General features: G+C 36.1%; 1 protein-coding gene across 2 annotated transcripts in view; it reads left to right on the top strand.

Moving 5' to 3' along the window:
- The window catches only part of LRRC7 (leucine rich repeat containing 7), a 508,428-nt gene that overhangs the window by 302,126 nt on the left and 180,283 nt on the right, over positions 1 to 26,019 (top strand). For both annotated transcript variants that reach the window (XM_057310572.1, XM_057310571.1), the window contains exon 8: positions 23,170 to 23,233. In XM_057310572.1, coding sequence (XP_057166555.1) covers positions 23,170 to 23,233 — 64 coding nt within the window. The remainder of the gene's footprint in view (positions 1 to 23,169; positions 23,234 to 26,019) is intronic.

The raw sequence follows: 26,019 nt of genomic DNA, 5'->3' as shown, positions 1-26,019 counted from the left end.
CGTATATGAGGCCTACACATCTATCCTTCCATCTTCTGTATTCCACTTAGCTTTTAGTTATTTATTTACGTACTTTTCTCCTATATTTTCTAATTGTAAGTTTCTTGAGGACAGGGTTGGTGTTTTATTCATCCTCCAGGGTACCTAGCATAGTGGCTTGCAAATGGTGTGTATAGCTAAGAAAGAGGAAAGAAAAGAAAGATAGAAAGGAAGTACCACCTACCAAAAAGAAAGAAAATAAGATTACTTCTGTTTGAGAGAGGGAGGGAGGGCAGATTTGAGAACATATAGATCTAGGTTTTAAAAGGAAAGTTACATTTCCACTGTTGGAGGGAAAGCAGTGGCAACCAGTCAAAGGAAATGACAGTTGTAGAAAAGTCCAATTTATGGAATAAGGAAAGCCCTGATTTTGCTGATGGTTGAAATAAGTCAAAAGGAACAGTGAAGTAAAAATGTAAAGGTAGACTGAGGTACTTAGATCTGACTAATTGGTTGCTATTAAAGGATTCTTGACTAAGTGAGTAACAAGGAAGAGTTGATATTTAAGGCAGGAGTTAAAAACTCAAGTAAGACAAAATACGTTAGTACAACATCCCATAAATAAAGCAATTGATCTATTTAAACCCAGTACAATACTTATTTTTAAATCTCTTCTGAGCATCTGGCACTTTGATAGACCTGAAGATGCATGAAGTCATATGTGTTACAACTCAAACTTTGTCTTCCCTTCTAATAAAACATTAATGGAGGTGAAATTGATTTAGCCTACAAGTGGGCTTGTATTCCTTGACAGTGAAGGGAAACCTATATTTATTTAGTGGACATGCAAGACTCTTTACCCACAAACATGATTTCATTAAACCTTGTAACAACTGTGTAAGGTGTATGTTACCACTTTTTTACCGATGGGAAAACTGATATCACTCTGATAGGAAATGAGAGAACCTGTATTCAAACCCACCTCTCTCTCGAGTACTCCATAATGTACCAGCCTCACCATCTGCCTACAGATTATAGTTCTGCTTAAATTATATTTTTAGCAACCTCAAATTATTTATGCTGTTGTTGCTCATTTGATTGGTTTACCTCCACAGCGCCTGATTAGAAATCGAATTATATTAATACTTCTAGTAGATTAGAGATATTTGTCACACAGGACAAGAATTGCTTATTCTCTTGAAATGTACGTCAGGGTACATTTTGTGTTCAGTCCTTAAAATGATACCTTGAGGAGATTATCAGTGAGTTTCATAAGGTTAAAAGAGTGTCAGATTATTTGTAATAATGTAAGATGTTCATTGTACTTTTTTTTATGGCTCGATGTCCATAAGTATCAATTTTATCTTTTCAAACTTTTGAAATAAAGGTGGTTTCTTTTTTTTTTCATTTCCTAAAATATCAGATTGTGAAGGTAGCAATACCTCACACAGCTAACATGCATTACGTTTTTCAAAGCCCATTAAAAAAATGCTTTTAACAATATGTTTTTCTGACCTGCACGTTAGCCTGTTAAGGAAGGCATAAAATTATTTTCCTTTCAGCTAATAAGAACTTTAATGTTATTTCCTATCATATAAATAATATTCTTTGTGCCACAGGCACTGCACTAATTTTTGTGTCAGCTTATACTATTTATTGATATATATTAATTTCATACTATGTTTCTCCTCGAGGACAAATGTTTAGAATAGTAATTTTTATTATAGGTCTATGCTTTGCAGAAGGATTTCACACAAACCGGTAAAGCTTTGAAATATAAATTGTTTTATGCAGTAATTACCATAAAATACACTTAAGCAGTCCAGGATGTTTCTATATAGTAATTACTGAACAATGTACTTTCAGTATTCCTTGTTATAATAAATATAGAAACTATGTAGCTTCTCATGTCAAGGCATTTGTTATTCTATAAAATTTTTAAATTTACTTCTTAATACAAAATTTCTCATATTTGAAAATCAAACCCTTATTTTCTGTGATGCAGATAATCAGTATGCATTTGCAATTTAGGGGAAAAAATAGAAACTGGACAAAATTTTAGGAAAAAGCAAAAGACCATCATTCTTATCCTGCTGTGATTAATAGGCTTATGAGGGCATCTATAACTGTAAAGGAAGATTGGGGGAAAAAGAGGATTAAAAAAGAGTAGTCAACGTGGACCCAGTGAGATGCAGATCTATAAACTGTCATCATGGTTTCATCATTTAGTAATTCTAACAGAAGTGGAAAATGGTACATTCAGTCAACACCAAGCTTAGGGGACAGGATAAGAAATCAGTGTATCTAACATTAGTTATACAATAAAAGAATGAAAATTGGAATCAGGGAAAACTTGTCCCAACATTTGTTGAGAACTTACACTGTGGTGAGAACTATACCATGTGTTGAGAATTTCAGAAATATATTCGGTCCTGTCAATGAGTTCTTGATTTTCTGGAAGAGATATTCTAAGCCAAACAAAAGTCATGTGCAAAAGCAGAAAGAAGAGAGAGAAACTGATGAATTATGTAAAGTACTAGGAGATTCATTTGGGTGGGATGCATTAGCTTGTGCATTTCAAGAGACGAGATTTGAAAAGTAGAAGAGAGCCTATTCAAAGAGGGCTTTGTATGCCAGTATATGAGTCAGATCAATAAAGAAAATAAGCTCAATTCAGTCAATTTTGCAAGGAATTATGCCTGCTTAATTTTACCAGAATCTTAACTTTCATACATAATATAATTGCTAATATTTCTTGAATTCTAAACCCTTTACATATGTTAACTTGCACAGCCCTCACATTAACTCTTTGAAGTAGGTATTATTATTAACCCATTATAAATAAGGAAACTGAAACATAAGGAAATAATTGCCCTGTGTCACCATGCTGATAAGGTGAGGGGGAAGGATTTGGACCCTGGCAGCCTGAATCAGAAGACTTGGCACAGTTGAGTAAAATCCATCCAAAGTGGACCAAAGTTTTGAAGATATGTGATGATCTATTTTTTAGAAGTTGGAATACATATTGAATTCAGGAAGATTTTGCTAATAACTGGTTAGTAAAATACCCAAATCTCCTTTTTTTTTTAAAAAAAATAGCTTTATTTAAATATAATTGGCATCTAATAAACTATGCATGCTTCAAGTGTCCACCTTGATAAGTTTTGAAACATATACCAGTGAAAGCATCACTGTGGTCAAGGTAATGAACATGTCCATCATCCTCAAAAGTTTCCTCATGACACTGCTCACTGACTCCCCACCCAGACAAAGACTGTTCGCCATTCTCTCACTATAGATTAGTTTGAATTTTCCAGAATTTTATATAAATGCAATCATAGAGTATATTCTTTTTTTGTCTGGCTTCTTTCACAGAGCATAATTATTTTATTTGTCCATGTTGTAATGTTTATCAATTTCTTCCAGTTTTTGACTATTACAGGTAGGCTGCTAGGAATATTCTGTACAAGTCTCTGTAGAAATGTTTAGGAAAAGAAGTTGGGCACAAGGAATATATAATATATGTTTTCATTTATGTAGAATGCAACATGAGACAAAACTATGCTATCAGAAATTGTGATAGTGGTTATCTTTTGGGAGGTAAGGTGGTGACCAAAAAGTGGATGCATGAGGGGGACTGCTTTTGGACTCTGGAATATTTTGTTTCTTCATCCTGATATTGATTACATGGGCAACAAGTTCAGTATATAAAAACTTAGTGAGCATTATACTTTGGATATGTATTCTTCTATAGGTATCTTATGCTTTGATTAAAAGTTAAAAGTGAAGCTAATGAGATGGTTTGGTTGAGTCCAGAAGATTTTCTATATGTTGTTTGGCATTCCTGTTTTTTATTTCATAGCCCTTACTACTATTCCAGTTATATACCCTAGGAGTATGTCTTATACCATTGCCTTTACCTTTTACTGTAATTGCTTGTTTTACTATATGTTTTTCTTGTTCCTCTATAAAGTTTCTGGGGAAAAAAGATAATGTTTACCTTTCTCACTTTTGTGTCCATTTTCTGGCATGATGCTTGGAACATGGTAGATATTTAGTGAACACTGGGATGAATGTGATGGATGGTTGCTTATGCCCCTGCTCAAAGCTTAGCGTCTAAGTCTTCATTATTTGGTTTCTACTAAAGGCTTTGCTTACCTTATGGTCTACAAATTATTGATTTGATTCTGTGATATTGAAAGTTTTTCTTCTTAACCTCAAGTCTTTGTGTTAGCATACATTTCTCAAAATAATAACTTTTATTATTATTTACTGTGTGCTCCGAACACTTTACATCTACTAACTTATTTAAGATGCACAACCCTACAGTACAGGTATTCACATGGTTTCCATTTCACAAACAAGGAAACTGAGGCACCAAAAAGATAAATATCTTGTCCAAGATCACAGAGCTCATGGTTGATCCCAGTCTAACTCCAGAACTTATGCTCTATTCAGTACAGGCTTCTGTGTTTATATCTATTACTTTATGTCATTACATTTCCTCATTTTCTTCTGAACTTTGGTAAAATGTTAGTTCTTCAGTGTGGCTTTCTTTGACCACTTTATTACAAAATAGCAGCCCTCCAAATACTCTCAGTCATTCTCACCATGCTTCATCTTCCTCACAGCGTTTAGCATCACATGATATATTGTATATTTGAATTTATTTCCTCTTTATACATCTCTCCCCACTAAAGTGGTAGCTCCATGAGGGACAAGACTTTATCTGTTTTACTTTCTGTTATATTCTTGTATCTTAGAATAAGGTTTGATACATAGTAGATACTTAATAAATATTTGTTGAATGAATGAATGAATAAATGCTTCCTATGCTGTGCCACTGTGGTACTACACAGATGGCAAAGATTTTTTAAAACCCCTTTTAGCAAAGTCACTTCAGCTTAGAATAGAGACCAAAAAGGATCTCTATTAGGTAAAAACATGGACACCAATACACATTCCATTCTATGTTCTATATTCAATTGAACATGCCCTGGAAATCTTAACTCAAGAGCATTTCTGGACATCCCAGTGTCATGTGAATCTTTATTCTGGAAGCAACTTTGTTCTGGCAAAGGAAAACCAAAGAGAGTTTTTATATGACATCATATGACTTGCATTTTAAAAAGATTTCTGTGGATTCTAGGGTGGATTATAGAGACCACAGTGGAAGACATAGTAACCAGTTAATGAAGCCATGGAAATAACCCACGGGTAAAAAAAAGCTTTGAACCAGAGCTGTAAGGGTGACTATGTAAATGAGAAGAAATAGATTTTCAGGACAGTAGAATCCATAGGGCTTGGTGAACAATTAGGGGGTTCTGATTTAGATAGCATTAACTACATAAACAGAAAATAGAGGAGGTCTGGGAATATGACTAGTTTTGTGTTCAGTAATCATACCAAATATGAATATGGTTTATCAAACCATAAATTCATGTTGTATATTCAAAGGTGCTGTTCAGTAAACAATTAAAAAAAAATGTAGACCTGGAACTTAGAAGAGCATCTGTGACTGGAGAGTTCTAGTTCAGTCATCAAATGCATGAAGGTGCACGGGGAGATTATATAGAATATCATTCCAAAATCAACAGCGTCTTGGTTGATCACACAATAACCAACTCTGTATGATTTAAGCTGAAAAAGACTTCAATGAGAGGACATTAAATAAATGAAAGAATCGACCATAAGACAAGTAAAACTTAGAACACAGGCAAAAGCCAGTGTAAAAAGAACAGTGTGGTATAATGCCACTGTTGCTACCAGTGAGCACTGAAAGCCATGGGTTTTGCTGGCACTCTGCCAGCACCGAGTCCTGCCCTGGGCTGCAGCACCAGCAGCCTGCCCTCTCTGTTGATGTCACCACTCTTGCTGCTGCTGCCCAAGCCATAACATTTCTCCACAGTCAGTAGCTTCTGTGGAGTAGCCCAGGTGTCTGACTTGCATATGCCAGATGCCCAATTCACTGGTGCCAAAGAGGCTTGAAAACCAGGCATCAGGCGTCTACAAGGGATTTTAATAACCAGCAGGTGAAGACCACCAAATACACCTACTCACCAACCTTAGGTGTATTAGTTGCTGCAGCAAGAGAGGCTGCACACCATGGAGAACCATGGAGCATATCAGCAAGAGGGAATTAGAAAGGACTGTGTAGGTGATTTTGGAGAAGGTTCCGGAACATGGTTGTCTTTTCTGGATTGGGTATTCTCTGAAATTGGGGCATTTGGTTATTCGAGATTTTAGTATTTTTAACCTGTGAGACCAGAGGAATGAAGAGTTGCTGGAGCTGCTGTGGGAGAAGTGGTAGTCCCTCAGAGTAGTGGAGGCGGAAGGCCTTTGTTTTTGTCTCTATTCAGGTATGATTTTGTAGTTGTTTTGCTTTTGTTTTGTTCCATCATGACCATGAAGAGCCCTCAGCTGAAGTTGATATTTCATGAAATTGTTTGTGATCAGTGGGGGAATACCATGGCCTAGAGTGTAGTAACCCAGCTAGCTACCAGCAGTCAGCTGTCAGGGCTGCCTTTTCCTTTCTCAGTAGGTAAGCTTTGCCTCCTACCAGGACTCTTCAAGCAGCAATTACCAAAACACCAGATGCTGGGCTGCGAATTAAAAAATTACTCAAGCCTACAATTTCCAACTATTAGGTATTGTATTAGTCAGCTTGGGTTGCTGTAACAAAATACCGTAGACAGGGTGGCTTAAACAGCAGGGATTTATTTCTCATAGTTCCAGAAGCTGGGAGGTCCGAGATCAAGGTGCTGGCTGATTCTTTGTTTCCAGAGAGGTCCCTCTTCCTGACTCGCAGGTGCCTCCTTCTTGCTGTGTCCCCACATGGCAAAGAGAGGGGGAGCTCTGACAGACTCTACCTACTATTTCGTTGATGTTCTAGGACAAATTTCTTTACATAGATTTTTAAAGTTTATTTTCCTTTTATTCGAATATAGTATGATTCGTATTTATAACAAGCTCTTTTTCTTTAGTTTTATTCCAGTTGTATTGAGATATAATTGACATTCATCACTGTGTAAGTCTAAGGAGTCTAGAATAATGGTTTGACTTGCATCTATCATGAAATGATTACCGCAATGAGTTTAGTTAGCATGCGTCATCTAATATGGAAACAATAAAAAGAAAAAGAAAGAAAACTGTTTTCCTGGGTAATGAGAACTTTTAGGATTTACTCCTTTAACGACTTGCATATGTATCATAGAGCACTGTTAACTAAAGTCATCATATTGCATTATGTCCCTTACATAGACTTGTAAAGATTATTTTCTATTGGTGGCTTCACATGAGCTACTTCGTATGAGCTGCATACAAACCAAAAGCTTTGGGTTCCTTGTTTGTAATCTATAAAAATTATGACAGTTTTTTAATAACAATATTCTTTCAAGAAGTGAAATCATAACAAATACTTTCTCTAAAAATTGCTCTTTGTAAAATGCAATTATTCCCCATTGTATTTTTTGTAATCTGAGGAGTCCTCTGAGATACATTAAAGGGCCAAATTGAGTCTCATGACATCCAAAGCACAATCTACCAGAGAATGGCTCCATTAGAAGACTTAACTTTTAGAATGCTATAAATGGCTTATTATGGCTATGGATTATAATATGTATAAGCCAGAAAGGCAAGCCGGTGTCAAATTACAAGGTACAGATTTGGATCACCAACACCCCAAGTATTGAAAATCTTCATATAGCTTTTGATTGCCCAAAAACTTACCTACCAATAGCCTGTTGTTCACTGGAAGCCTTACTGATAGCATAAATAGTTAGTTAACATGTATTTTGTACGTACATTGTAGCCTTACAATAAAGTAAGCTAGAGAGAAGAAAATGTGATTAAGAAAATCCTAAGAAAGAGAAAATACATTTACAGTGATGTACTGTATTTATAAAAAAAAAAAAATCCACATATAAGTGTGCCAGGACAGTTCACACCCATGTTGTTCAAAGGTCAACTGTGTAAGTCTCCTTGAACTCAGTGTCAAGGAACTTAGACCTATACCTAAAATAATTTGATTTCTGAGCCCAGAGGTATGACATCACCAAATTGTTTTAGGGATTACTCTGGTACCAGTAATAAGTATGGATTAGAAGGAGCTGAAAGTGGAGGCAGGTAGACTAGTGAAAAGGCTGTTACAAAGACCTGGATTATCATAGTGCAGGAAGTAAAAGAGGCTACCCTAAAACAGGAAGAAGCGCCTAACTAAGAAGAAATTAAAAGAAAGAGGTGAGAGGAGCTTGGAGACTGTTTATCTGTTAAATCCTAATTCCAGTATTATCTGATCGGAAGTCATCTCTGAGTCAGGCAGAGAACATTCAGGACATACAATGGAGGTAGAATAAACAAGTGGTTGTAATTGACTAATACGGACAGTGATGGAGGAAAAAATGTTTTGAATGGCTTCCAAGTTTCCATTTTAGGCTACCGGGAGGATAGTGGTAACATTCATCAAAATAGGAAACAGAAGTAAGAGGCAAATTCTTTCTATCATTGCTTTATTGGGACACTGGGTCCTTTTTTTCTTTATAGGGAAAATAGGTTCCATCTTCTTATTTTGGCTCTGCTGTTTCCTCTAAGAATGAGGTGCTGCTCACAGTGGGAAGATCTAGTATGGTTTGACCCTTGGAACATAGCCTAATGTGGCCTGACAGGGGAATAATTCTCTGGACCAGTCTCGTCCATGAGTGAATTGCTCTTGAGAAAGAACTTTCTGTCTCTTCTTTGGGCATTAATGTAAAGGAAACAAAGAACTCCTCTGATCCCCTCCATGTTGCAAAGAATTTTATTGAGAAAATACTTTGCTATTTCAGAGTATGTCTAATACTTTAAACACCTAGGTTTATACTGACTGATACCAGCATCATCTTCTTTGCTTTTAATTTCCTTTCTGCCTTCTCCATCTGGCAAAATCTTCTTCTCTTAAACCCCAATTCCAATATTACCTGACATGAAGTTATCTCTAGTTTGGGTCCTGAATTACAAGTTCCCATAGCATTCTGAAATCTTCTGGGTAGCATGAATCCCAGGCTTAATAAATTAATATATTAATTTCATAGTCATTTAACTTCTGAATTTTCTGAGAGAATGTAAGCTCCTTCAGCGCAGTGATTGTGTTTGTTCTGATAATCCTCGAGTCACTCTCACACACATAATAAAAAAACTCACAGTATTCATTATTATTTTAATAATAATGTAGCTAATTGTAACTGATGGTGTAACTAGTAACGTAGCTTATAATAACATAACTAACATGAATAATTGTAAGCTTTCATGATCATTCCATTGGGTTGTGAGGTACAAGCCCCAGCCCTTAGCCTAGGATCTGATATGTGCTCAGCAGAAGTTTGTTACACTGAAGAAATAATTATTTGCTTAATGAATTTAAAAGTTTAATTTACAGAAAATTTATAAAGTGAAGTATCAGTGTAGTACAAAAGTAAAGCGTTTAGATAATGAACTTACTCTGTCTACAATGATAACAATGATATGAAGAATTAGTCCTTTCTTCCTCTTTGGACAGTTAGCTAAGTGTTTTGTCATGTTGACCGAAAGTTAATCTTTCCTCAGTAAAATTCAGGTTCAGAAATATAATTTTTATTGAGAGTATGTGGAGAAGCAATGGTTGAACTTATGACTATTTCAAAGCAAGATTTAGATTTATTTTATATAATTAACCAAAAGAAGTAATGCAATTAGATTTCAGTGTCTTTTACAGTTCTTTGATTGAAATGAGTTTCCATTATGAGACACATTTCACAGTGGTCTCATTTAGAATAGATTCTTACCCATTGTTATTTCTAGTGTATAGTCCATTATTTCGATAGGTATCCCATTATATTTTATTTCACAACTTCTAAGTGCTGGTTATTATAATCATATCTTAGGATGATAATCTTTGCGTCAAGTTATATCCATGGGGGAAAAAATTAGTCCTGGTGAAGGCCAACCAGAAAGTCATCCTAACTGAAATTTGTTCTCAAATTGCTATTTTAAATGATTCCAATTATTAAATAAATTATCAAATAAAATATGATTTTTTATTTTATTTTATTTTTTAAAATTTTATTTCTGTGTATTGATAGACACTACCAAAAAATATACCACTAATGTATGTTTTAGCATTCAAATGATAAAGGAAGTTATCTAGCAATAACTTCACAAGGAAGAAATATCTAGTTGAGTCTGAGGCACCTATTATTTTAAGGAGAAATTGAACTTAGAGAAAATGATTTATGGAGTAATTTTCTTTGAAGATATAATAAATATAAAAAAGAAGAGGAATACAGACTTGAAAAATATTAACATCTTTACCTGAGTCCTAAAACTATAAAGTAATAAAAAGTAAAAGAAAAGAATATATGTAGAATTACAGTCATGGCTTCTGAAAAGCAGAAATTATAAACATCTGAAATCACACCACAATACACAGAATACTTTATGAAAATGAAATTGTCAAAATGGAAAACCGGAACATGGAGGTCAAATGAAGGAAGGAAAACATCAACTACCCTAAACCCTACATGATTTGTAGAAATGTTTTTTTAAAACATGATCAACATGTAAAACCATGTAAATATTTTCCTTTATATTTTCTATTTCTTTCAAAATTATTTAAAATGTACTTTATCTCATGATCCCCAAACACTAGAAAGATAGAATGAGTGTAGGAGAAAGTATACTTTGGGCTATAAGAAACAGAATTCTGAGTAAAAGTGACTCTTTGAATAGTAGGTACATCGTTGCTCATAACAAAGTCTCAAGGTAAGCAGTTCCGAAGTTGGTTTCAGTAACAATGATTTTATCAAAGGCCTGGGCTTTTTGCATTTTTCTATGCTGCTCTCCCCAGCACACTGGCTTTCTTCCTTGGACTTGTTCCCTCAGATGGTTGCACAGTGTCTGCTGCAGCTCTAGACATCACATTCTTATCCAACCATGGAAAAAGAGGAATAAAGGGGACAGGGAAAAAAAAGTCCCATGTCTCTCTCTCTCTCTCTCTCTCTCTCTCTCTCTCTCTCTTTCTCTCTCTCTCTCTCTTAAATCAAGGAGGAAATTTTTTCTCAGAATCTCCCTCAGCAGTCAGTCCCAGAATCTCTCCTCCTCCTTTTTCTGATCTACTGGCCAAAACTGAGTCATGCATTCATGTCCTAGCTTCAAAGGAGGTGTGCCTCTGTCATTTTCAGTGTCTGGTGCAGAGCAGATACTGCTGGCAAGGAAGAAAGGGGTGGGAAATGACAGTTGTCTGGGAGCAATGGCCAGCCATGGCTAATGTGGCAGATTATTTTCAAAGGCTTTTATCCTCTAAAGTTCAAATTCTCTGACACCTTACTGACAGGGTTGCATCCATCATAGTATACAACAGGGTATCAATAATCTAAGGCCAAATTTATGTAAAGGTACATGAATTAATATTTAGAAAGCCCAGTGTAACCAGTGATAAATTTTTCTATGAAGTATAGCCAAGAAACTATGAGCCTGGATCGTGTGTGTTTGTGTGTGTGTGTGTTAAAGAAATCGCTTAGGAGAGGAACTTGCCGTTTGTCCCTGCTCAGTTAACTATAAGAGTTTTAAAATAGCTTAAACCTGCCTAAATAGTTTTTCAGTAGCATTCAAAATCTCTTCATAACCATACAATGTAGGTTGCAATATATGGTAGTGAAAATGAGCATCCTCATAGCTGATTCTGTTCTTCATAACGTTTTGCTGCAGTGCAAACTAGGAGTGTCAGTTCCAGCAGGTAGCCGTCCACAGAGATAATTGTCACAGTTCTTGCTTATATGGCACTTTTCCTCACCACAAAGAGCTCGAAAAGCCTTACGAGTATAATTACATCTTTCTGCATTGTCATGAGTTAGGAATGCACAATAATTTTTGGCCAGTGGGAAAATTCATGTAAAGAGTGAATGAATGATTAGTTCTGGTTATAAACCCAAGTAGACTGTAAAGAGAAGGAAGAATGAAATGTGGGCTTCTCCTTTACCTAAGCAGACTTTTCATTGAAAAGAGCAGTGCAGAGTTTGTCCTGTATAGCTAGTTGCTGTCCTTATAGTTCTATTTTTCACTGTAATCTACTTCATTGGACAAGTATACCTTATTGTATAAACTAGAAGTATTCTTGAGAGATCACTTGAGAGTTTATTTCTTCATACAGAATCTTTCTTTCATGTTCTGCACTAAAATAGAGATAAGTAATTACAAGAAAGAGAATTTTTCCAATATGACATCATAAAATCAACATAAACCTTTAAATGTTGAATGTTTAAAAGGAAAATGTATTTTCAAAGGAATTGCTTGAAATATGTGACAGCGTTATATAAATTACATATTTTAAATGTTTATTCTACTAATTTAAACACTGCAGGGAAGAATATCCTAAATGAGAAGCATTAACAAACCTGTCTAAAAAATTGTCTTCCCAATATTCTTTGACAAAGTAATAGATGTTTAGTTTGGCTACATATCCATCTGGAAGATTCCAGGAAGCCTGTTTAGCATTTTGTTGTTCTCATTCTTAGGAGGAAGTTGAAATGATGGGAAGCAATAAAAATTGTAGCTGTGACATTGGTTTAAGGTATAGTAATAATTAAGGCAGAATTTTTATATAAAACATTTGATCATAGAAGTTATGTTTTATCTGCCATCAGACCCTGTATTTTAATTTTTCCTGGTTTGTAAAGATAATAAGTTTCTCTTTCTTCAAAATAAGTTGTGCCCATAGTTGCATTTCTAAAGAATGTCAGTTCCTGGGCCTTCTAATGTTTATTACCTATGCTGTAAGAATGATTTTTTTTTTCAAAAATTTATAGTATAAGGATCATTTAAAAAGAAATCATTAACAAGGGAAGAACATGATAACGTGGCAAACTTCGCAGGTCTAAATTATAAAATACAAATGGTCTTTAAACATAAGACACAGGTTAAGCAAAATATAAAGGTATTATTTTCTTTCCCTAAGTTTCAATAAGAGAGAAATATTGGACATTAACAACTGAGAGCAGTTTCCTCTCCTTGTGCCATGAATAGCCACTAATTAGAGAGAGTGTTTGAGCACATTTGAAAGACAAGTTAAAAGCTGGAACGCGTAAACCCATGCCAAAAATTGGCAGAATTCTATGAGAGTCAGCAAACTTAAGTTACTACACTGGGAAATTATGGGAAAATAATAGTCCTGCCAACTTTATGTAGCTTCAGGGGTAATTGTACATTTAAATAAATAAAACCTCTGCATCTGATAAAAAGAAAACCATACATTGTATGCAGATGCACCAAGATATTGCATTATTTTCCATCATTGGAATTCCAATTGGAATCTTTTTCCAGATTTGCAATTAGGTAAATTCTGTAAAGTAATAACATTCTGGTAAGGATTTAATTTTCATAAATACAACCAAAATGACAGTATTAAGAACAAATGTCCCTGGATTCCAATAGCATGTACCCTAAGAAATGAGAATTTCAAATAGTTAATTAATGTAAATAGTTATCTAGTAGAAATTCCTTAATATTCTCAGTTCTTAATTTACCTATCATATCTATATTCAAGGGTTTGAAATCTTCACTGTTTTTAGGGACCAGGATTAAATTGTAAACCCATGAAGCCATCTAGATGTGAGATTTTAAAGAGTGATGGAGACCAGGGGTTGGGAAACTGTGGCTTATGGTCCAAATCTGGCATCCTTGTTTTTTGTAAATAAAGCTTTATTGAAACAAAGCCATGTCCATTTGTTAACATATTATCTGTGGCTACTTTTGCACTACAATGGCAGAACTGAGTAGTTGAAACAGAGATCATATGGACTGCAGAATCTGAAACACTTCCAACCTGGCCCTCTACAGAAAAAGTTTGCTGGCCCCTGGCATAGATTATGGTGAGCTATAGAGCACATGCTTTTCGTAAAAACATTCATATTTAAACAATGGTCAATCCAAACATTTCAGGCCAGATATAGATGGCTGGCCAGTGCTGGGAAAAGAATGACTCTATCATTCTTAGTCGGCCTTTTTCCTAACTGTTTATGTGACCTTGAATAAGTCACCAATTCTCCTCTAGTAAGAAGTGAGCATTTCCCTTTACTGAGGTTATGGTGCATAAGGTCAAATGGCAAGAAACAACATGGTCTTTAAAGGAAATGTGAAAGTCAGGCCAGAGAACTATATCCGAGATAGTCATAAATGGAAGGAGAGCCTCAAGTGAATATTGGAAGCTGAGGTACAGAGCCTAACAGGTCAGAATTTCAAGCAGACAAATAAGGATGATCTGATCACATTTAAATATTCAAATAAGTAATTTAAATATGTCTAAGCCTGTGTTTTCATGGACAAGAATTCAATTTCATCATCTGCAAAAAGAAGTTACTCGAAGTGGTAGTCTGAGAAATGTCCTGTTGGAAAGAAAAAAGCAAATGTCCCTTGGTTACCTAGACAGGAAAAAGTCCAAATTAGTTGCATCTGTTAGAGAATCACAATGAAACTTTGTACATTTCACCTGAGAAGTACCGCCAGTAAGATGTAAAACTTTCACTATTTGCAGATGACATGATATAACATATAGGAAACCCTAAAGTCTCCAAAAAACTACTAGAATTGATAAATGATTTCAGGAAAGACACAGGATACAAAAACAATATACAGAAATCTGTTGCATTTCTCTACACTATAATGAAGTAACAGAAAGAGAAATTAAGAAAACAATCCTATTTACAGTTGCACCAAAATAATAAAATACCTGGGGATAAACTTAACCAAGGAAGTGAAAGATCTGTACACTGAAAACTGTAAAAACATTGATGAGAGAAATTGAAGATGACATAAACAAATGGAAGGATATTCTATGCTCATGGATTGGGAGAACAAATGTTGTTACAATGTCCATACTGCCCAAAGTAATCTACAGATTTAATTCAATCCCTATGAGAATACCAATAGGATTTTTCACAGAACTGGAACAAATGATCTTAAACTTTGTATGGAACCACAAAAGACCTCAAATAACCAAAACAATCTTAAAAAGGAAGAACAAAGCTGGAGGTATCAGTGAAATAAATCAGTTGGAGAAAGACAAATACCATATTATTTCACTCATATGTGGAATTTAAAAAATAAAGGAAAAAAAGAGGCAAACAAAGACTCTTAAATGTACAGAACAAACCAGTGGTTACCAGAGGAAAGGTGGAGGAGAGTGGTTTGGGATGGGTGAAATAGGGGAAGGGGATTAAGAGCACACTTACGATTAGCATAGATTAATGTGTAGAATTGTTGAATCACTGTATTGTATACCTGAAGCTAATATAAGACTGTCCATTAATTTTACTAGAATTATTTAAAAAAACCCTGGAGGTATCACAATCCCAGATTTCAAGACATACTCCATTTAACATTTTTAGCAAGCTTTGCCAAAATGTACTGGCCATCGGAAAACTTGTTAAAATCATGCAACATCTATAAATCCTTAAGAAAACTTTAGGAAACTCTGACCTAGAAAATCTCTTATTTCCAACTCTGAAAGCCTTCCCTATTTTAATAGCCAAATCTTATAGAGCATTTACCACATATCAGGCACTATCTATGTGCTTTTCCTACAGTAGCTATTTTAATCATCACAACTCTATGAAGTAGGGACTCTTATTATCATTCCACATACAGATGAGAGAACTGAGGTGCAAAGATGTGCTTTAATTTGTTCAAAATCAAACAGCTAGTGAGTGATAGAATTAGGATTCAGACCCAAGTAGTCTGAATCCAGCTTCCACGCCCTCAGTGACTCCACATTTACAGTTTTGTTGTTATGTTTGATATTCAAAACTGTGAAAAACTTACCTAAACATTTCACAGAATATTTTTTGAATTTCAATTTGAATTTCAAGAAAACTTATTATTAGAAATGTCATTAGGCCAACTTAACACAAGATTTAGATATTCAGAGACCAGTGAACCTCAGCTTTATCTGCTTTTATCACCATGCATAGTTCATAATAAATGAGCTAATGTATGTTCATTACAGTATTTATTGAAACAGACCTATCAGGATATCTCCTTGGCAACTGTTAATTAATTGTAGCTGCTTCCTTGGCAACTGTTAATTAATTGTAGATACCTGATAAAAATTGAGCGGTTTGTCTTTGTAAATATTCTAGAATTCAGACTTCTCACTGATAAAGAATCATTCATTCATGCATGGGTGAATGTCTTCATTAAACAACACGATTGAAAAGCTATTTATGCTGTGAATAAGACTGACAAGTTACTTGCTTTCATGGAGTTTTAATCTAGCAGGGAAAAAATAATTAGTAAGCAAACAAAAAAGATTTTAATTTTCAGTATTAAGCATTTAAAGTATTTAATTAAATAATAAATATTTTCAGTGGTAAGTGTTAAGAATAAAATGAAACAGAAAAATAACATATAAGGTGAAGGTGCAAAGGAGATTTTATTTTGGGTAATGGGGAATGGACTATTCTGAGGAGAAAACGAATCAGCAGAGTTGAGGAAGAGCAAACAGCTTTTGGAAGATTTAGGGGAAGAACATTACAAGTCAAGAGAAACAGCAATGATGAAAGTAACAGTCATAGAAATTGTATACATTTCTGTAATTTTTATATATATAATATGACCTTAGCTTGGTAAACATTATTTAATACAACCAATTACATTGGAACTTGCACCTTTAAATTATTAGGTGAACTTACAAATGAATCTAAATAATCAGCAAGATATCTGATTCAAGCAGATAAAGATCAAATTGTCAGCATTACTGGTAAAGAATGTGGCCCAAATTTGTGACAAAGTCCTAACATTTTCTCCCTCACCTATGGTGGCAATCATATCTTCAAGGCCAGATTTGTAAGGGGTAATCACATCAGTTGGATTCCCCTGTGGGGATGGAGAGATAAGCCCCCCAGACCCACAGGTGCTTATGGTAAGGAAGGAGCATAGACAAATGAGTGTATCCCTCAAGCAGGATGGCGTGACCTGCATAAGGATAGCCCACATGGGAACCCACGGGTAAAGTAAGGAAGTAAACAAATGGAGATAAGATGCTCACCCTCCCACTAATCAGTAGAGAGGAGATAATGGCCTGAATTATTCCACTAGCATGGTGGATCTCACCTAGAGATGATTCGCACACCCCAACCTCACCCTGCATACCCAAGCAGGGAACATTTGACAATGTGTGGAAATATGCTGGTTGTGAAAACTGCGGAGAGTGCTTCTGATATGCTGTTAACCATCCCTCAATGAACAAAATAGCTGTATCCTAGAAGTCCCCTGGTGCAGCCATGAGGGTAGAACAATGTTTCCTGCAACAAACTGCAATGGGAATTTTTAGAGTTTCTTCACTTCGGGCGAAATCTTTTATATCCTTCAAGGATACATGTTAATTTTGTACATTTAAGCTACAATTTCAGAAGAATCTCAGCTTTAGATGTACTCTTTTAATATTTTCATTGTTTCTTTTCACATATGTAAATATATATGGTTTATATAGCACAGTTCTCCAAAACCCAGCTGAAATGTCACCTCTTAAAGTTTTCCCTAATTACTAAACTGTCAGATGTTCCTTCCTCTGAGCTCGTATGGCAATCTATACCTGTTTTTACCTTAGCCCTTGTCACCCTGTGAACTAATTATTCTTTTAAAAAATAAATCTTTCTGAGTAGAGACTGTGTAGGATGTGCTAAACATTCTACCATGCACACAGTGGGCCCATATATCAAAGAATTTACCTGTCCAAAATGTTAGTAGTGCCAAGTTGAGAAGTGCTGCATCCCAGAAATCTTTGTAACTCTGCAGAAATCCGATATCCACATGGTGCCTGCCATAAGAAGCACAAACTTACGTGAACGAATGAGTACTCACAAAGAACACTACTAACACAAAATGCCATGGATTCTATTTTATTTTTCTTACATCTTACTTGTTTATATCCTGATGAAATTTAAAACCTATTACATACAGTCAGCTAAAAGGAACATTTGTTGGACAATCTGCAGGTAGGCCGTGTTATGAACTGCCTAAAATCTTGTGGGTAGAGGCAGTCAATTTTAAAGGTGTAAAAAATGTAAGAACTAGTATTGAATGACAACTTCAAAAAACAGAAGTAAAAATATAATAATTTTAAAAATATAAAGTATAAGGAATCATATATTGGAAAAATACTGGAAAACAGAAGAATGTAATGATGGAAGGAAACTTCGGTGACAATAATAAACACTGATGGAAATGAGGGTCAGAAAAATAAAATAAGATAAAATTAAGGTAAAAGAAATGCTATTTTACATAACAGAACTTAAATAAGCTTCAGGAAAAGTTCAGAAAACCTCATGGGGAAGGCTTTTTTTGTTGATCCAGAACAAACAAAAGGAAAAATGTTGCCCATTCAGAAGAATTGCAAAGGAATGGTAGGAAGCTATGTTATACTTCTAAAATGTGGTTTCTAAGTATGAATTTATGAACCAGGGGTTTCAGAAGCGGTAGCCTTAAGACTAGCATGGGAAGAGAAAAATGCTTAGCAGTCTCATAGAGGCTATCTGTTCCTTCACACAAAAGAAACCAAACTTAAACTACACAGATACACATAAGAAAGAATAGTTTCTTTGTATATTGTCTTGGTCAACCCACATCTAGAGAATAGTGTTCAATTCTGAGATAGGAAATGTTTTGGGTTCTGTGGTCCATATGATCCCTGTCTCAACTACTCAATTCCACTGTTGTGGTGAAAAACAGCCATAGATAATATGTTAACAAATGGGCACGGCTCTGTTCGAATAAAGCTTTACTTACAAAAAGCAGAGGTGCCAGATTTGGACCTGGCCCTGTTTTGGAAGAGAAACACTGATAAAGATAATCATAGTGTTTAGGAGCCTGGAAATAGACTAGGGGTGATTTAAGAAGTCGCTAGATTTAGCCTAGAGAAAAGATACATCCTAGAATTAACAAAATCTGCTTTAGGACACTAAAGTAAAAGACATCCCCATTTCTTCATTTAATAAAATTAATTTTGTCTTGGTTCTCCACCACTAAGGCTGGGAAAAAAATTTATTCTCAGGTTTATGTGATACTTTCCTTGGGGATTGGTGAGAACTACAGAATTCATAAATCCAGAAAATCATGGAAAGGCCCCTGGTCTTCAGCTCATGGTGGTTCTCACTAGAAATATTTTTTGTCTGAGGCTATATGGTTAAGTCAAATGCTATTCCTATGGCTCTGCTACTCCTTTGATTATTTCTCATTCACTTAGCATAGCTGGCCACTTGGTCCTTCACCTTGGCTCTCAAGGCTTTGGTGTTCATCATTTGCTTATTGAGCTGTGTGGTCGAGGAACAAGATTTGCAAGAATTTGGCATTCCTCAATATTCCCAGGCTCAGAAGAAAATCGAATTCTCTTTTCATGGGGCCCAGCCACTACCGTCCCCTTTCCTAGAATCAGTGGTATAGATTTGGCAAGAGGTGAGGCTGATGTTCTTCTTAAAATGCTGGCGACAGTTACAAAACCATCTTTGGACTGGTGGTCCCAGACAGGCCCTTCTGGTCATCTTGAAACATTATTTTAAGATCTAAATGGAGGGGCACCTGGGTGGCTCAGTCGCTAAGTGTCTGCCTTCGGCTCAGGTCTTGATCCTGGGATCAAGCCCCACTTCTGGTTCCCTGTTCCAGTGGGAGCCTGTTTCTTCCTCTCCCACTCCCCCTGCTTGTGTTCCCTCTCTCGCTGGCTGTCTCTCTGTCAAATAAATAAATAAAATCTTAAAAAAAAAAAGATCTGAGTGGAGAAAGGAGGCATATACATATGAAAAAACTCACAGTTCAAGGAAGCAAGTGGTAAATATCAAGTAAATCATGAAAAAGAAAAGAAATGGTATGTGAGCTAAAAAAGGGGGGGGGATAATTTTCAGGTGGAATAGACAAAAAATATCCTTTATTTATTTTTTAGTTGGTTTTTTTTTTTTTCCAGTCAAGACCTTTACCTGAGCTCTTGGCTCTTCCTCCCCCTCTCCTTTCTCTCTCTCTCACACACACACACATTTTTCTCTAATTCCATTCCAATATTCCCACACTGATACTCAATCCAGAAACTATTTTAAATTCCTTCCTCTCCTTTACCTCCCACACCCAATCAGTCATCATCATTACCAAGCTATGTCTTCACCAGAGCATCTCTCATGGCCCACAGTGCCACTCATACTGCCTTTGTCTTATTTCTGGCCCCAGTTATAGCCTACATGCATGTCAGGACAGTGTTATTTGCTCTCTTTCCTAGCACATCCTTTCCCCATTTCTCACACTGCTCCAAGCTTTCTAACGTACATATCTGATAAATCTTTCCAATCTACATTGCCTTCAAGCTAAAACTCAGACTCCCTGGCTTGACATGGATGACATTATGATATGGCCATTGCCTACATATTATTTCTTATTTCTTACTATTTTTCTTTTTGTTTTTACTAATCCACAGTTCTGGAAATGGGCCATGAACTCTTTCAACGCACCCCTTTGACATTTCCTCCAAAAAGAGGCCATCTCCTCTGATCCTATAGCCTGATTAATGCTCCAAAATGAAGTGTCAGTGGAGCCTTTTCCTCCCAACACTGAGAAAGTACCTCAGTACCTTTCCCTGTGCTTTTTGGAAACCTACACATATATTTTCTATTACACTTACTCCACTGGGTAAAAATTACCCATAGTCTTAGCTATATCTCTCAAGATTATGAGCTACTTGTTAATATGAATAATACCTTTCATCTTGATAACACTAAAACTTGAGAGATAGTAAGAAATCAATATATTTATGTCATTAGCAAAGGCTTAAAACAGAAAACTAATCTTCCCAGAGTGACTATCGATCTTCATGTTGTTAAATCAAGTGGTCAGTTCTCAGATCTATCAGCAGTCTGTGTCACAATCTGTCACTTGCTTCACCTTGAAACACTTTCTTTACTTGATTCTCATGTCTTCACACTCTTCTGGTTTTTTTCCGAATGTCTCTTGTCACTTCTCAGTCTTCTTTGTTGTCTCATCCTCATGTCATGTTATACCTATTCTTATCTCATCTACACTCAGTCCCTTAGTAATCTCAGACTCTCGAGACCTGATGCTGTCTCTTTGCTGATGCTCAAATTATCTCTCTTGCCTGGACTTCTTCCCTAAACTCTAGGCTTGTGTGTATAACTGCCTGCTTGACATCTCTAGTTGACTTTACAATAGAAACCTCAAATTCAACTTCTTTTTTTTTCTTCTTCAATTTTACTGAGGTATAATGGACAAATAAAATGTAAGGTATTCAAAGTATATATGGTGATTATTTGACGTATGCATGTATTGTGAAAGGAGTCCTCCCATCTGGTTAATTAACACATCCATCACCTCGAATATTTACCTTTTTTGTATATGGGGAGGGTACGGTGGTGGGGTGGAGAACATTTAAAACCAAATCTCTGATCTACCCAAAACCCTGTTCTACCCTGTCTCCCTTATCCATCAATTACAACTTCAACCTTGTAGTTGCTCAGAACAAAACATACTTTCAGTTATATTTGACTCTACTTTCTCTTAATCCCCACAGATATTTCAGCAACAAAACATTTGACTCTAATCTTAAATATGTTCAGAAGCCAACCACTTCTCACAACCTTCACTACCACCACCCTGCTCCAAACTACCATTACCTCTCATTTGGCTTCTTCCATTAGCCTACTATTTGATCTCTTGCCTTCCACTTTTGTCCTTCTCAGTCTATTTACAAGCCTGCAATCACAGATATCCTTTTAAAATAAGTCACTTCAGTCACACCTTTGATCGAAACCTTTTAGTGACCCACCATCTTAGTTAAAATCAAAGCCTACATCTTAACATTGGGCTATAAGACCTCATATTACCTAACTCCTCATTATCATCTCTTTATTCCCCCCATCCCTCACTCTGCTTTAGCCACACGGTCTCCTAGGATGTCTTTAAACAAGCAACAGGTCCCTGCTCTAAAGTCCATGTACTAGCATGTTCTTTCATTTCCTTTAAGCCTTGGGTCAAATTTTATTTTCTTGTTAAGGCCTTGCCTGGATCTCCCTATTAAAAGTTGCAATCCCCCTATATCCATTCTTCATATCTCCCTCTTCTGTTGAAGTTTTCTCCATAGCACTTATAACCTTCTAATATATTATTTTATTATACTTAATTATTTTAGTATTTATACTTAATTATTTATTGTTATTTATTGTAATTCTCCTGCCAGTGCAATGTAAAGTCCCTTTGGGCAAGAGTTTTTGTCCCTTTTATTTACTGCTATACCCCAGACCGCAGGAGATTGCCTGGCGCATAATCTTTCAATATAACAGTGGCTGAATGAACAAAGGGTACACACATTTTTGCATTTCTGAGTGCCTGACAGTGTCTGGATTATAGTAGCATTTTAATGTTCAAAAAAAACTCTAAGAGATAATTACCATAGCCATTTTAAAGATAAGGAACTAAAATTTCCAAGATTTTGAGTCAATGATGCCTCCAGAATTTCTGTATAGTCAGTCCTTAAGGATAGCAGTCTGCTTAGTGGGAAGATAAAACTTGGAACTCAGAAAAACACTGTCTTTTCTTACATGGTATGCTGTACTTGAGAATGGCTTAAGAAGTGCTGATTACATGTTTCACAGGCCAGAGTACCTCTACCTTTGGCACCAACTCTTGTTCAAGGTTTTACCATTTTACAGAGCTGTAGCCCAGCCAATATTTTTAGGAGACAATGAATACAACAGTCTGTCTATAACAAAAGTTCATTTAGGGAAGTAGAAAATGACAAGATCGATGATGAAATTATAGCCATATTGTGGAGTTTTAAAATGCTTTGCTCAGAATTGATTTCACCCATTGGTTTCCAAATCTGTGATGATTCTTAAAAATGTAGGTGTTGTGGACCCACCCTATACTTCCTACTGGTTTAGATATTTAACAAACTTCCCAGATTTATGTTAAGCAGCCAGTTCTGTATTCCGACCATAGATTGGCTTTTGGAAATATGGTAAGCAGGTGGCAGTTTGCATATATTGTTATATATTTGCAGTTTATTCCTATCTATAAAATATTCCCATTTCTGGGAACTATAAAGCCAGGTAAATCTGACAGGGGGTGGGTGGAATGTCTTTTGGAGCAATGTGTCATGGACTGCCTCACAATAGTATTTTTCTCCATCTGTTATAGGTCAATGCACAAACTGGCCCAGTTGGAAAGACTTGACCTAGGCAATAATGAATTCAGTGAGCTGGTAAGCGAATGCATTTTCAAAACTTTATAAATACACCCCAGGAGATTGTTTCTTTTGTCTCTGTTACCCCAGGTATTAAATTATCCAAGTGCACATTTTCGTTTCTAAATATAAAAACAAAATGAAACCTGGGAAATAAAGTGATTGTTTGACTATATAGTAAACCACAGAGAACTGGATAGTATTAAATTCCCTAAAAAGAAGAAAGAGAGAGAGAGAGAAAAGGAGGAGGTAAGCAGATGCGAATGGATAATTTTGAGCACCAGCTATGAGCAGGCACCAAGTTCAGTGTGTCACATATGTTATCTCATTTAACCCTTATTTGACAGGTTGCCATGTTAACTTTATGGAAATGAGCTCAAAGAGCCTTTGTGTTTTTGGACAACAATTAAAGCAAGACTTGATTAACTCAAAGTTCATACCTTGAAGGCTTCTGCCTTTGAGGATGCTTAGTGGAGAGGAGGGGTTAATAGTCTTCTATTTCCAATTACACATATTACCATCTTGCTGCCACCAAAGTTGACAGAATTCTGACTGCTCCTTTCAGGCTTATGTTTTTTTTTTAAATTTGCCTGTAGACCAAAATCTCAAATGCAAATTAGAAAGCACATAGTCCTTCATAAGCAGACTCTCTCTAATTCAGAAGTCTCCACTTGAACGTCTTCAAATTTCAAAAATGCAATTCATCTAAAATGTATTTTACCTACTTTTAAATTAAAACATTTAATTAAGTAATCAACTATTCTCTCCCAGCTGTGTTGCTAACAATGTGACCTTGGGCAAATTACTTAACCTCTCTAAGCCTCTTTTTCAATTTCTCTAAAATGGAAATTATAATGGCTCCTCCTTTACAGGACTTGTGTGGGAATTAAATGAGATAATGCATGTACAGGGCCTGGAAAAAAAAAGGATTCTCAGTAAATGCCAGTGTATAATCCACATTTTGTCTTGAATGTGTAAGGAAATTAACTTATTGACTTTGACCATAACTAATCTGGCCATTATTACAGCCTCTATCAACAGTTTATTGAAGGTAAAAGCTGACATTTGTTCTTCTGCAATTAAAAGCGTAGTCTGATTTAAGAGGTTACAAGATCCGTTTGGGTTGTGTTCATCTCCCTTGCATACCAATTCTGTCTGTCATGTATCTTCACACCTTCCCCTGCCTCTCTTCATTACATGGAATTTGGACATGTGCAAAGGAGGCTATACATCTTTCTGAAGAGAAGGGACTCCCTGGTCTCAGGCTGGTTTTCGGAAGTGTGCTGGCAGACATGCTGGCCTCTGGCCTGTTGTCTGCAGCTGATCCTGCCCCTTGTGTTAAATCTGGAGTTTTGAAGCCATGGTCAGTTCTTTGGGCTCAGGTACTACTCCCTGTGAGCACTGGCCAGCTCCCCGCTGCTTGCATTGCTACCACTCAGCTGTCATTGGCTGTTAGATATATAAGTCTCTATCCCGTCTCCCTGCCAGCATCAGTCTTGTAAATCCATCCCAAGTTTCTGTTGTGAAGGTACCTCACTAGCCTTAATACCAATAGTAGCCCTATAGCCCACGTGCAGGCTCTGAGAGTCCACATGATGTGTGAACCGAAAGAGGCCCAGTCAAAATAAACTTCAGAGCCTCCCTCTGGCTACATCACAGTACCAAGTTTGCCCTGTTTTGGATGCTCTCAACTTTGTTATAGGGCAGTTTGCAAGGTGGCCTCAGTACAGATATGGGGGGCAAAATGACTCAGTACACTATCTAATGTACCTTTATTAAAGTAGATAGTTTTTTTTAAAAAGATTTTATTTATTTATTTGACAGAGATAGAGACAGCCAGCGAGAGAGGGAACACAAGCAGGGGGAGTGGGAGAGGAAGAAGCAGGCTCATAGCCGAGGAGCCTGATGTGGGGCTCGATCCCATAACGCCGGGATCACGCCCTGAGCCGAAGGCAGACGCTTAACCGCTGTGCCACCCAGGCGCCCCTAAAGTAGATAGTTATTAATAATGTAGGTAGATAGATTGATAAGGGTAAGAAATAGCCATAGCAAAACTGTTTTATACTGGGAGTTTAAAAGTCAATTGTTAAGAAGTTACAGTCTGTCCAGGCTTCCATGAAGAGGTGTAGCTAGGTCTAGTGGTTGAAAGAACATGGATTGTGGATACAGACAACTGAGATTTGACTCTCAATTCCATCACTGGCTAGCCGGGTACCTTTGGGTCTGTAACTCACTCTCTATCCTCAGTGTTCTTTTCAAGAAAATAACAGTATAAAAGCCATCTGTCTCGTAGGCTTTTGGGGAATATTCCATGCAAGAGAATCTATAATAAACACTCAATATATGTATCTATGAATTTCAATTCTGTCAGGTATATGACTTTAGAAATCAAATCTATAAATATTTGGACCAAAAAGATGAATAGGGTATATTTATATGTTTTTGAAAGTAGATATAGTAAAAATACACTTAAAAAACATATTATTTTAACTTATGCTTTGTGGTATCTAAGAAATCATCATTGAGGAGAAATTTTTTTTTTTTTAATTTTTGAATTCCCAGTAGTCCATGCTAGTCACAAAGCAAGTCTCTCTCTAAAAAAAAAAAAAAAAAAAAAAAGTCTTTCATTTGTCCCTGGACCACTTATCGATAATACTGAGTTACTTGGCATTGGCAGCAGGAAGGAGGGTTGGGGAGTATAATTATGGAATTTCACATTTCTGTCATTCCCTTTTAATCAGATGTCTGGCTTTTATTAGTCATATGTGTGGGACTAGCTGTTGTTTCTCTGAAAGTAACAACTT

This window comes from Ursus arctos, unplaced genomic scaffold, assembly GCF_023065955.2.
Source record: "Ursus arctos isolate Adak ecotype North America unplaced genomic scaffold, UrsArc2.0 scaffold_12, whole genome shotgun sequence".
In the NCBI taxonomy this organism is placed as follows: domain Eukaryota; kingdom Metazoa; phylum Chordata; class Mammalia; order Carnivora; family Ursidae; genus Ursus; species Ursus arctos.
Note: the sequence above shows the minus strand (reverse complement) of the source record. Positions and strands in the feature narration are given on the sequence as shown.